Raw genomic sequence first — 14,564 nt, 5'->3', positions numbered from 1 at the left:
ATTGATTATCATTCTTACTAGTCCAAGTTTTACATATAATAAACGATCTGCGGCCGCCCAGGTGCGAGGGTACCTTCTACACCCCCGCCAGGAATGGCCCTGATCCGAAGCTTTGTTAACGAGATATTAACGATAAACCCCGACCAATCAGAGCGCGAAGCTGCCAAGCGAGTTGCCTCGATAACGTTGGCTACCAATCGCAGCGCGGTATTATTGTAACATTTTTGTTACACCCTGTATATTAGATCTCCCATTTTGAATTTACAATTCTTGACATCAGATTCAATGTCAACGATCCCACAACCGCATAGGGATCATGTTTGAAAAAGATTAGATGCCTTTATTGATTTTGATCACTTTTTCGGGTCTCCTGGCTCACTGCGCGACGTCGAGAAGTAGGACACGAGGCGTTTGCCCGTCAGTTAGCTCGCGTGGAGGCTAGAAGTCGCGGCGCGAGTTCAATGAAACCGCGCGTCCCGGTTCGCGTACGATATAAATGAAAGAAGCGTACCTCGGCGGCAATTATCGCGGCGTCGTCGCCGGCCGTCCGTGCGTTTTCGAGCATTAAGCCTGCGGTTCAAGGATCGTGTGGATCGCGCCGCGCCGTTTTCCACCGTCCCGACCAACCGGATCCTAGAAATAATCGTTCTCCTGGGATCCGCCAGGCCCCTGCAAGGTAGGACGCCTTCCTAATAGATAGCGAGCACGAACCATCGAGCTGCGGGCCGCTCGTAATTGGAATTAATTAGAGGAGTTTCGCGAAGCCGCGGCCTGATCAACCTTTAGGATGATCCGAAGAGGTAGCCCCTCCTCCTCTGACTGGCTCACGTTGAATATCGATCTTCGAACAGACGATTTAAAGCCCGAACTGGCTACCTGAGCCGCGATACCCTTTCGCCCTGAAACCGTGGAACAAAATCCTCCGTGTACCATTCAGCTGGTCTGAAGGGATTAATTTGCGAAGATGATCATAAGGTCCTTCCGTTTGCGTGCTGCTCTGCGCGAAGGGGGGTCCTCCGTTTGCGAGTGGTTGCGCAAGCGTTTTGGGGAACGAGAAGAAGGTTGAAATGTTGCGTGAAGATGGTTTACTCCGAAGGGAAGACATATAGTTGGGGTCGTTGGGCGATGTGTATGTCTTTTTCGTGATCGTACGGGGTAATTTAAAAGGGGTGGATATGCTTCTGGGAATGTGTAACGCTCGATCGGAAAAATGAAGAGTGATGGTAAGTGTAGGGTTGGAAAGCAAAGACGATTGGATAAAGCAGACATTTGAGGCTTTTGTGCCCTGGCGTAATACGGTGGGAGGGTAACAGGGGAAAAACGAGAAATGTCAGTGAACAGCTTCTTAATAGTCCACTGTTTTTAATTGGTCTACACTAAATATTTAAAAATTTGTTTCGACTCACTGATAGCAGATTAAACACTAAAAGAGAGGAGAAGCGAAGTTGGGAACACTTTTTTTGAATAGTGGAAAATGAATCTTTTTGCATTTCTATTTTTCATTTTGCTTGTATGAATGTTCATGAGGAAGTAATAATAGGATTTCGTAAATAACGTTTCGAAGTGAGCATACAATTTTCGTCAGACTATAATGTAAACTAGTTTTCAAACAACAACCAAAAAACCTTGAGGGGGTGGACGAATTTTGGGTCCTTTATCTCACCTATTGGAGAAATGTAAAATATTTTGATAAAATATACAATCGAAAGTAAATATTATTCTGAGAAACTTAAAAACAAATTCAAGATTACTCTCAATGCATATTATACAAAATTAATTATTTATCTAATATGTTATAATCTTTACGATGTGCCAAAGAGTTGTTCAAATAAAAATTATTATGTTATCGTCATCGATTTATATTTTTCACCTTTTCTTACGCATTTCGTTACCAATTTCTCTGAATTGTACAATTTAAAGTCGAGGCGATAGCGTGTAAGTAGAACCGCACCAAGAGAGTTCAATATCCTATAGGAACTTGTGAGTCACTCTGTATATCTAAAGAAGTATCGATAACTGTCCGTGACCTCACACTCTGAACTGCACAGAAAGAGAAGTTAATTAACCCCCGACATTACCCGACGTAGATCTCTCGCGTAACCAAGGACGAGAAGTCAGGAGTCAGTCTTTAGGCAAGTGAATGATGAACCGCGTAGGCAGACATACTTTTTTTTTCTGGTTCACTTAATTGCATCGTAACGCACCGCTGTGTAATATACTACTTCCGGATCGTGAGCAACACTTCGTTCTAACTACATCCGCGACTACATTAGCGTGTTTCGTGCTTCTTATTTGTCATTAACGAACACTGCCATAGAAACTTTCTCGATTAAGGTTGATCGACTGCGGGAAGGTTCATTTGTACCACGATCGTGTTGTTCCGTTTACATTACGAACCAATCTTTGAGGAATGTCGATGCTGGGCGCGTTTGATCACTACACTATCAATTTCAGAACATATGCGTATGCGGTACAATAATTAGCCGACTTTAAAGACTACAAATGACAATTCGTATTTTATAGACAAAAGTGATATATTTCCTTTGTATAATTTTTCTAGCATTGAGATTGATCTCTCCAGGTTAACATTTTTAAGTATATACAAGTGAAATGCCTCTCAAATATCATTTAATAAACTTTTCACTGCATTGGTTAAAAGGTCCTAACATTTACTTTATTTTTCTTTAGAAGAAATGGTCTTAAAGTGAGACACATGGAATCAGAGATCGACAAATTCATTATTTGGATAAAAAGTTTCGAATAACGAATAAAAGATAAAGAAAAGTATTTCGCTATTTTTAATCGATTAAACATGCAAATCAGAATGTTCATAACAGAACGATATAACTTCTTGACCGAGTAAACACTTGGCAGATAATTACTTAATCTCAATAATTGTTTAAAAATAAGTATGATGATCTTAGATACTGCTGCTTTGCATTATATATTATTCGACTCAAAATGCGGCTACGGAAACACACAGTTCTAAATTAGTGTACTATTTGAGTACCTCAATATTTGCTTGCAGAAAACACTTGTAACTACCCCCTTGAATTTTGTTGAATAGTAGGGTGATAAACATGGCCATTTAGGCATTAGAACATAGTTCAAACATATTATCGGATCAATATTAAACAATTTTTTTTCACTTTTATCCATTGGCGGCCGTACTGTGAACCGGCTCGAAGGTAGCAGATAAATCTATCCACAGCTCGAGAGCCTGGCTGTTATTACAAATTGTTCGGTCGGTGATCACGAGCCGCTGAGTGATGCCTAATAACGTTTCCAGGTTTAATGTTACGTTCACGACATCCAGTTAAAGGGAGTCGCCCCAGCGGCCGGGGATAATTTACAAGCCACGAAGAGAGATACCTGGACGAACATTTGATAGACAGGACTTGCTACGATGAATAATAGGGTATTTACGTGCGCGAGGTGTCTTGGACTTAATGACCTCGGTTCTGTATGTGTGTGTGTGGGTGTGTGTGTGTGTATGACGGCGCGGGAGCCGCGAGCTACACCGTGTTTTACATTTCACAAAGGACGGAACACGGAGGGATCAGGATTAAGGTCGATTCACATTCAACAGAGCGCGACAACTGTCCGCCGATGACAGTATCGACGAGAACCAGTTCCGATATACGTTATATGAAAGAGGTGAAAACTTTTATTGGAAATAGGTATAATACTGATTATACGAGGTAGAGTTTATGGAATTTTTAGTATCGTTTTCTCTCGAATGTAATAAGAATTATGAGAATATACAGGGTGTTCAGGAAAAGGATGATATTTTTAACGTTTTAAGTCCCAGCGTTGCACCGGTGCAGCACTCATTTTAAACGTGCGTCAAATTCTGTCACAGGTTAACGTCTAACTTTTGTCAGCAAGGATCCGTAGATTCACTGATATGAAGTAGATCGTCACGTTTTCTGTTGAGAAATTCAAGTATTCCCTCCAAGAATAAGGGAAAGAAGAAGAGAAATAGTTGACTTCGAAATAACAAGATACACCTGTATGTCAATTTCATAATTTTAAAATAACGATTTAAGGGTGTGGACGTTAAAGGGTTAACCCCGATTGACGTTCATTACCAAGCTGGGTCAACATAATGCCAAGTTTGTTTTATATTGTTTTTTTTGTTATAACTATGTTTTCATTGAAGCTAACGAAAATACTACAGGCGTATTAGTGTGGTACTAGTGGTCTACAATTTGTCAAATTTTGAATTCTGTTGAAACATACTTTGCATTCCATTTCTAAATTACAGGGGAGCCTTCAGCATTTGTGGATTTGCAAATGACATCAAAGATTTTATTAGCAATAAACAGATCAATTACGTCTGAAATTGTATTTGCATTTGTGGCAGCACGTATTGGACCAGGTTTATTCTTGAGGTATCATAGCGACCCCCTTACAGGTTTTTAATTTTTTCCAAAAATTATTTCAACAGATTTCTTTAAAATCAGTGTTTAAATATAGGAATTGATAATAAGATACACAGAAAAATGACCAACAACATATTTTTAACAGTTACTGAATGACATAACAAAATATGAATTGAGTCCCTGAGGGACCTCATTATGTTAATGGTTAAGGATGATAATTTAGCAAATGAAGTCAACAATGTTCTATTGAAAGCATTTGAAAACGAATAGTTAATCAAATAAACGTTATGATAAATTAAATTGGGAATAAGGCCAGGATGGTTCTGGCATGATAGTGCTGCTGCACATTTCGCAATCCCCGTGATGCTCTGTGGTTTTATACTCATTATCTACAGCGATGAATGGGGACTGTGGAATTGCAATAGCTACGAGTGGATGTGTTACTGCAAACGTATCGCAACGGATGCGTCGGTCAATTTTATGGTTAACTGACCTCTGCGTAAGAGAGAAAATGGTGATCGTACTGAAAGTTTCTTATAATGTCTATCTAATTAAATATACATTTGCAATACTATACGATCTTTTGTTTTATGTGAACTGTTTCATCAACGGCATTAGAGCACTGTAAAAATTTGAGATAATTGACTAGGTTGTACGAAAACGCATACAACATTGAATCGAGAACTTTTGAACTATATTTCTTAATATTCGTAGAACAAGAAACTATGGAAATACATCTTGTACAATTTGGGTAATAAATAAATGTTTTAGAAGGCAAAACACATAAATACCTCACCTTCAAATAAATTATAGCTCGTGAAGACCATAAATCAATGGTAATGTTGGTGTAAATTCTAAGAAACATAAATGTGATTTATATTCCACCGAAAGTGATAGGTTCATATAGATAGTTATACTCAAGTGGCAGATAACTATTATAGTACCCGTATTAAATAACAATTAGTAACATTATTGCGTTTTACTTGATCATGTGACAGTTTCTATCACTGAAATGACTACAACACATTCTTTATGATTTTTAGTACCTGTTTTAAAAACATCCTATGCATATATCAAGCCCTCTTTAAAACAGAATTGGACGCAATTTTATTTAAATAATACATAGTTAAAAAAAAGCAGTAGTATCTAATATAGTAATCCTGACATTTACATAACTTTTGAGATTAATTGTCTGCCAAGTGTTTACTCATTCAAGAAGCAATATTATTTCATTATAAAAATTGGAATTTCCACGTTTAATTAATTCAAAAAGGCGAAATACTTTTCTTTATATTCTATTCATTATTCGAAACTCTTTATCTAGATAAAGAATTTACCCACCTCTGCTTTGAGAGTATTACAACTCAAAAGTCACATCCTCTTGTACCTGCTTAAACCTCTAATCGTAAGGTCTGGGTCGAATCCGACCCAAGTTATAATTCTTCTTGTGCTGTCCCCACTCTGTTTTTTATTATTTTTCTATTACTCACATTTAAAATATTTTTTATTATTTACTAAACTATTATTTAGTACACGTATATTATTATATGTTATACAACTCAATGATTATTCCTTATTATATAAATAAACAAAACTACAAATTCAAGGTAATAACATTTTTTTACATGTCTGACGATAGGAAAAAAGAGCTCGGGTCGGATCCGACCCTACTTTACCAAAATACGACCTTAAAACCCACCTTACCATTCGAAAGTCAAACCCAGATAAGAATATTAGAAATATACCTCTTTAATAGTCAAAATGGCACCCATACACGTGATTTCAATGCTCGATCACATCCGAAGAGATCTCTAATTCGCAAAAAAACACCTGTCTAATTTCATCAAAATCAGCCTAAGCAGAACACAGTATATATTCATCGTCGTATCTCGCAGCGACGGTGTCTCCCGTCAGCGTCATCAGACGGTCTATTGTGAGGCCAGCTTTACCCCCGTCAAACGTCAATCAGTAGCGAGTTAACAACCGGCTCCACTTGTCGTGATGAAAAAGATCCGCGAACGTTTCGCGTGAGCCTAATAATAGTCGTGGATGAGAAACACGATCGAAGGCCTATGAAGCGATTTTCAAAAGTGTTCGCGAGTCTCGGCTCGGCTCGGTACCGCGTAAGTTGGTAGCCTTGCTCTAGCATCGCGTGATACCATCGTCGAAAATATGCCAGTAGCAGAGAGAGAGGAGAAGGAGGCCCTCCACGGATGGTTTACGGGGATACGCGGGTGAAAGGGTGTCCTTTTGAATGTAAATCGGCCGGCATATATCTGATATAGATTGGAGCATATGAATGAGTTTCACAAGAGGCAATATCTTCGGGCAACGAAGGCTACCTCTCTTATTATTGGAGCAAACCTTTGTGCGTTACGTGCTGCAATATCTACGCCCAGTATTATACCATCCAGGCCCTAAATCATTCGAAGGACAAATAACAATTCAACTTTCGAGTACCCACGCGAGAGGCGATATTACAGTACCAAGAAATCATTCACGTTTTCTGCTAATGAAAATACTAATTGGGGCCATCACTCGGATTCAGATTCGAGTCTTGACACCATGAATCTGTTTTTCTTAAGTTACAAAAGTACTTGGCATTTTACAGATATTCGATTTGTATCAAATTATTCGTCATTAGAGATTGGGCTGATACCCACACATATCGATGATATTCGAACAATTCAAAATTTTAGGTACATGGTATCAATTTTGAAGCAATACCAAATCGATACAAACATATACCGCGTAATAGTAAACGACTGAAGATTATTTTTCGTTATCGTTATGAAAGACAGTATACCATTTACTGAAGGTGTAAGTATATACAACAACTGAATGTACTCAAACGCTAGAGCTTCGAAAATTCTCCACGAAGGTGAGCAATATTCAAAGAAAAGTTCAGACTCGTCGCAAGAGACAAGTCGTCTGTAATGTAAAGGTTAAGAACACATATTTCGTCGCACAAGTTCTTAACTTCTCTAACTCCATTTTTCAAAAAAAATTTACTTAATCAATCTACGTGCATCTCATTGGCCGAGAGAATACAAATTCACCATAATATCAAGAAAATTCAACCTAGAAAATAACAAATATTCGTCTAAGTCCTAACTCCGCAACTGTGAAAGTTGTTTTTTCTCAATTGCTGTATCTCCAAATACTAACAACAATTAGAAATACGTACGTGGATAATAAGATAAAATTTTGTTAAATATTGTGATACATAGCTATTCCATAGATGATATTATAATGTGTTTGATTATTTCACTACTTTCCTGCTTCTATAATATTAAACTTGAAACTCAGTTCCCTGTTCAGAAACTAGTAGGGATAGAACAATTAAGAACTAGAGCGACGATTTCCGTAAACTCCTTTCACCAATAACATTGTACGCAAAATTCACTTCTATGGTCACGACCACAAGTTTTAAATCGTGCTGTACAATCCCATCCACGCTCAAAACCGACGCAAAGCGAAATTTTCCAGCGCGCGTAACCGATCAAGCCAGGGGGCAGGCGGCGTCGTTAGTTCGTGCATCATAAAGGCAGTGGCAAAGACACTCGTTCCGCGAGATTAACCATGAATATTTCACTGGTGCTCAGGAAATAAATGAAAAGGACCGACCGTCAGACCAGCGTTCACGTCCTACCTTCATCCCTGACGCAGACATCAACGGAACACGGAGAACCGTCGATTAGCGACGTAGGTACTTTGCCGTGATCCTGATGGCAATTAAGCAGCGACTCGCGGTGCGTCATTAAAATTATAAAACCTTCGGTGAGGAGAAGAGATCGATCTGTCGCTCTCCCACGCGCCATTAATGCCCGTTAATTCGCCACCGAATATAAAATGGCCCACGGAGCTCTGTCGGGCATTCGATCGATCGAGCCGGCCCAGTCCTCGCTCGCATATATACGAACGAAAAGAACCGATCCCAACTGCCCACTGGGCTTTCATTAATGCCCACGTCGGCGCGCAATTACGATCGGTAATTTCAGATTTTCTATACCTCCGGACACCGGTGGTGGTCGTGCGGGGCACGCACGAGAGAGAAGGTAGCCGTATACAGGATGTTAAAAAATATGTGGGACATATTCACAGGATGCATTCTACGTGTAACACTTACAAGGGAACATACAGAACCCACACACACCGATTTTAATGAAACTTATATTGAAGATAGTTCTCGAAAAAATATTTGACATGTTTTTTCTTGTATCGACTATCATCCATATTAAGGGGTTGATAACAGCCCCCAAAGTCGAGGGATGAAAATAGATATTTTAGAATATCTCGGAAACTAGAGGGAATAGAAAAAACTTATTTTCCTTTAAATGGTGTGTTTTTGAATGATAAATTTAGTCAAGTAAGAAAATTAAACAAAAAATTCAAATTTTTCCGAGATACAGTAAAGGCTCCATGAGAGTTGGATAGAAAGTTCCTCGTGAGAGTTTCTACTTCATCCCCACCACTAGGGAGTGGGGATGCCATGGAACCTGTCAAGTGCATAATTACTACCCCCCCCCTGCTTTTCTTACCGAGGCTGAATTTTCGGACAAAAAATAGATTTGTGAGGTGTTGATACGATTCTCGATCCACCGTGAAAGTTTCCAAGCGTTCTCGAGTTTCAAACACTCATAAAGCGTTTACAGTATTCCAAAATCTATAGTCAACATGAACGATGACCAATAAAAAAAATATATGTCTAATATTTTTTCAAGAACTATCTCCCACGTAAGTTCCATTAAAATCGACCAGTACAGGTTCGGTACGTTCCCCCGTTAGCTTTACAATGTCAAATTCACCTTGTAAAAGTCTCCCACATCTTTCTTAACACCCTGTATACTCTCCGATCGCTATTCCCCGGAACACTGCCGATCATCGCCGGACCGCCATTGTTCAACCATGGAATATACGTGCAACACGCATACCACACACGCACACGACAGTGGCCAAGCCGTGGCCAAGCGTTTTTAGCATGACGCGGCGACACGGTGAAGCGTGCAATACCTCGGCCAGACGACCGTACATTAAGCGGAGGTGGGCCTCCCCCGTTCTTGCCGCGCGGGCGCCTGTAACGTTATAGTAGGTCGGGGGCATTAAATTTCGGACGATGATTTGTGCGCGAAATTAGTCGCGGTACAGGCATGCTTCGCGAGCACTAGCGCGCGCAAGGGCCCGATCGCCATTCACCGCGGACAATGACATATGCAATATGTATACGTGTATAGGAACGTGGTGTTTTATGGGCTGAACGGCACGGGACCAGGACGGTGAGTTCGAAGATCGTCGGTTTTTTGTGAAAGTCTGTAGCCGATGTGTCCTTGGAGGCCTAGGGGATAATGGCTAATACGGTTACCCCCTTGGTCTTCGTTTTTTCTTTTTCTTCGAAACTTCCGACACGATCGATTTACATAATTGTTAGCCGCGTGTTTTTTGCTAGTTTGTTCGGGATACCGATCGAGGATATCGGCTGGTAAATATTTGGTTTTTATTTGGAATTCGACACGTTCGCGTGGTTGGTAGCCGATGATCGGCGTCATTAAATTATGCGATGGAATCTTCAATTCTTGAATATGGAGAGTTTTACTATGTTGTATTGTATGTGAATATATGTTGGGATTAATCTTTATAGTATTATTTATTTGTATAGAAACTTGGTACAATTGTCTGAAATGAACATATGCAGAAGATTTTTTAGCGTTTTACATAGGTATGTTCATTTGGTGACAATTTTACCTAGTTTCATCAAAATCGAAAAGTGGACCTTTTTGGAACTACGTCCATATTTTAGAATACATGTGTAAATAATGAACTGATGTATTCTGTCACGACGTTTCTATTACGATCAAGGATCTGTACTGTTTCATTTATGTTCATAATGAATTTCGAAAATTCTACACCATTTATCTCACAGCGAAGGGTGGAGAAGATATTTTTAACTTAAAATATGTCGTTTCACAATTGGAAAAGAGTTAAAAAAGAAAATGAGTTACTTATTGGTACACCTAGGACAAAGCATGTGACATATTGACAAGTTACGTAAATAAAGTCAAACAATCAAATGCAAAATAAGAAATAATAAGCACTTCTTATTGTAGAATCGAATCCATGTTAGAACAAGTAGTATTGCTTCATAAACGAATTGAACTTGTTTCCAAGTGAACTGAATCATAATCTGATTTATTATAATTACATAAATAAATCAAATATTGTAAGTTTTCTGATTGTAGTAAGTATTTTTTCGAAATAATTTAAGCGAATTTTCAAACGGTATAAATTACCTGCAAGTTTCATTTTTTTATATATTTGAACAACAACGGTTTTGACAACAAAACTATCGGATACTTCAAGTGAATTGTGCCGAAAGCGACTATTTGTAGCAGATAGACCATTATGAAAGGAAAAATGCAATATCTACGAGCAAAAGCAATTAACAGGATGCTCATTACGTGACGCGTCTGCGCGAAATTACCCCGTGAACCGATAATCATTCTAAAATAGACGAGCGTCGTCCACTTTTGGTAATGGAGGTCTTAAGTGACGGGTAAAGTAAGGGCCCGTGAAAATGATTCACCATTTGTATGGAATACACATTACTGCATGTACACGGGTACGTACCGTGGATCTGTACCGTACTTAAAATTCACTTTTAACGTTTAGTAATATTTTTTTAATTCTCTTCTTTTGCGCAACGTTTCGAAACTGAATAATAGTATAAAATAATATCGATACATTATGCGGAAATAGAGATGTTGTAATAAAAGTTTTTCCATTAATTTCTTATTCCGAAAAACATACAGCGAATGCATTATTTTCGTTATAACAGTGATCGTGTTCTCCTGCCATTGTTCCACACGTGGTTCAACGCAGCTGTTAAGATATTCTTACGTGAAATTGATTTCGTCCTTTTGCACACGACCTAGTAACAGCACACGGAAATTTCGTACGCCCACGCTTAGGCCTTTTCTGGCAATAGAAATCAAGGATATAAAAGGTGGGCAGGGAATGTGGGCGAACTTGTGTCGCGAGCACGTTCGTTCCTATATACCCTTAACAATAACTTTATGGTAGATAAAAGTGCTTTCGAACTATTTATGCGCTCCGACCGTTTCTCACAAGGACGAAATTATAATCTGCAATTTTCTATAACAATAGGCCATTTCCAATCGAAAAATTGAACGTAACTATTCCCCTTTTCGTGAAATCCGTTTGGAATTTATGCAAGATTCAATCAAACATCAAAAGATTTTTCAAAAAGTAAATGTTATTCCTCGCGTAATTGTAAGTTACTAGGGAAAAAGGTGAGGTTGGCGAAGAGCCTCCTACCATTTAGTTTTGGGAGTTACTGAAATTTATGCCAAATTAACATTCGGTTTAACATTTATTTCAGTACTTGAAATACATTTACTAAGTGGTAGGAGACTTTACTTCCACGTCACTTTTTCCTCTAGCTGAAGCCGAGTTTGCTTACGAGGGTACCTGCGTGTAAGGGTATTTGATTCTCTCTAGTTAAAAAATTTCATGAAGTACATCAGACCCCACAGTTCACTAGTGAAGAGTTAACTATACCATTCATTAACCCCTTCAACAGGGAAAACATTTTTGCCACTGTGAAGTATGTTACTTAGAAAGCTGACCAAAATTCCAATTTTTTAACTTAATTACTAAACTTTTTTTTGCCATTTTTGTGACGTCGAATTGCATACAAAAGTATAAGCAGACAAGACGGACAGACCCTCTCTCTCTCCCTCTCCACTTCAGAGGGTTAAGAACATTAGAAACAAAAGAACATTACCAAACACGTCTTTTCGTCCGAACGATAAAAAGCAAAGTTGATCAAAAACTCACCAAGACATCCTGCAGCAGTTCGTGCTCGTCGAGAAGTATCACCTTGCAGTGAAGAAGACGAGGCCTACGGCTTCCGGCTGGCCGAAGTCCAGGACAGAGCCACTCTACCACCATCTCTTTCCACGGCAGCCCTCGTTTCCCTTGTGATTCCTTCCTAGTTTTACTCGTTCATCCGCTCATCGGTTTCGGTCATCCTGAAAGATGAGGAGGACGCTGTAATCCGATCAAACTGTCAACGTGCGTGTCCGTACATACCGACGAGCTTCACACACACGCGCGCGCGCAGGTTCTTTACGGAGGAAAGGAAAGATGAAAGCTGCGGGACGGTTAACCCTTATATGCCTCGGAGAAGCCATTTCTTTCCGCCGTAAAAAATAAACGAATCGCACCGCACGTCGCGTATAATATTTTCTCGTTGCCTTTTATTATTTGATGGGACCATTTCGAAAAATTTGATCTATTATTTCGATTTATTTATTTTGACGGATGACTCTCTGCACTCCAGGACTTTTTTTTATTAGAAATGACAAGAAACCTCAAGATATCTTTGTTGTGTCCATTCTGAAACGTTGAAGTATTGTTTTCATAATGATAATTTATAATATTTACAAAAATTAAAATTTTATTTGTTAGTTGAGTTTGTACGGTGATACAACACAAGTGCAAAGGATTAATATCATTTATTATAGAAGAATTAGAAACTCTGTTGTTTCAGTTTATAATTTATGACTACGGTTGAAATCTTTCTTAGTCATTTTTAGGAACACAACTGGAGAATTGTTAGATTGTTCGAAATTTTTAATCCTTGAAAAGACGATGTGTTAAAAGTAAATGTAGAAGTGCTACACATTACAATATTGAATTTGACATTTGTCATCTGTTCATTACAATTTTTATATAATGTGTAGAAAGACAAGATTCTTTCGTTTCATTTAAATAACATTGACACACACAACGTACCAGTCTCGTGGTACTATTAATCCTTTCGTTCTCATTGTTGCCCTATGGCTACGTAATTTAAATCACGAAATAAAATAGTAGTATCATGTATTTTTTCACATTTGTGAGTATATAATAATTTCTGCTAGTCTTGTATGGAAAGTAATTCAGGTTATTTCATCTGACGTAATTTGACGTAATTCAGGTATTGAACATTGTTACAAGTACAATAGAAATTTACAAAACTCTAATTTCAAATAGTTCAAGAGGGTTTCTTGCTCCAAGGTAAGAGAAACTGGATTTTATTATGTATAATGACATAATAATGAGAATTATTACTATTTTGAAAGTAAAAAAGTTGCAAATGGCAACGAATGAAAAACGGTATTAGACGGTTTCAAAATATTAAAATGCTCTTTTGAATCATTCATATGTCATGTAATGTACATAAAAATACAACAAAATATTTCTTTAATAATTTTTAAATAATTTTGGAATCAGAAGGTCAATTGCTCGTAGGTACAACCGTCAAGTTTTACTTTCTCAAGGTACTTAACCCATTAATCCCGACGAAAATTCACCAATCTACAGACAATTTTTTTCATGATATCTAGTGATAATCGAATATCCATTTAGAAATCGGTTGAAAAAAAATGAATTCGGTATCAATGAGCTAAAACTGATTTTGTACTATTTTTTTATCGTTTAACGCACATGTTTTATAAAACGGCATTCTGTATTGTAGCGTACAATGCATTGCTCTACCCACCGTGAAATGTCAATATAAATTCCATTTCTAGACCGTTTCACTCTTTTGTGTACAGAAGTTTAACGAATGAAATCCAGCTTCCGATAGAATTGCATTGTCCTGTGGACGATTAACTCGAGGAGTGAATGAAACAGAATTAAAAATTGCCGTTGGTTCCTCGAACTCGGACTGAACGTTTATGACGTTCAACGAAATCAATTAAAAACGGTCCCCGCACAATACCCGGACAAATGACCAAATTAACTAATGCCATTGAACGGGGGAATTACTCGTCCGCGGGGGAAATAGAATAATGAAACATCGTCGACGAATCGCAAAACGACCGACACAACACCACTGTGCAGGGGCTAACGACTCGACCCCGATGAACAGAACCGTTCCGAAAAGAAAACTTGCTCGTTAATCAGTCAGCAGGAGGATACTGTTCGATCTGATCGTTAATCAGACGGATATCTATCGTCGTGTCGTCCACTGGGATCCGCGAACGGGACACGTTTCCGCGACTAATAGAGTCGACTTCTCCACAAGAAGACGAACAGGAAGAGACTAGGAGGACACGGTTGCACGAGGAGGAAAAGGAGGACACGAAACGAAGGTGAATTATCTAGATCTCGTAG

At 38.6% G+C, this 14,564-nt stretch overlaps 1 protein-coding gene across 1 annotated transcript in view; it reads right to left on the bottom strand.

The window, feature by feature from the left end:
• Positions 1-12,353, bottom strand: part of LOC107188101 (band 4.1-like protein 4) — a 91,990-nt gene extending 79,637 nt beyond the window's left edge. The window contains exon 1 of the mRNA XM_015576348.1: positions 12,240-12,353. Coding sequence (XP_015431834.1) covers positions 12,240-12,353 — 114 coding nt within the window. The remainder of the gene's footprint in view (positions 1-12,239) is intronic.
• Positions 12,354-14,564: the final 2,211 nt, after the last annotated feature.

This window comes from Dufourea novaeangliae, unplaced genomic scaffold (genome assembly GCF_001272555.1).
Source record: "Dufourea novaeangliae isolate 0120121106 unplaced genomic scaffold, ASM127255v1 scaffold115, whole genome shotgun sequence".
Lineage (NCBI taxonomy): Eukaryota > Metazoa > Arthropoda > Insecta > Hymenoptera > Halictidae > Dufourea > Dufourea novaeangliae.
This window is presented reverse-complemented; position numbering and strand designations above follow the sequence as displayed.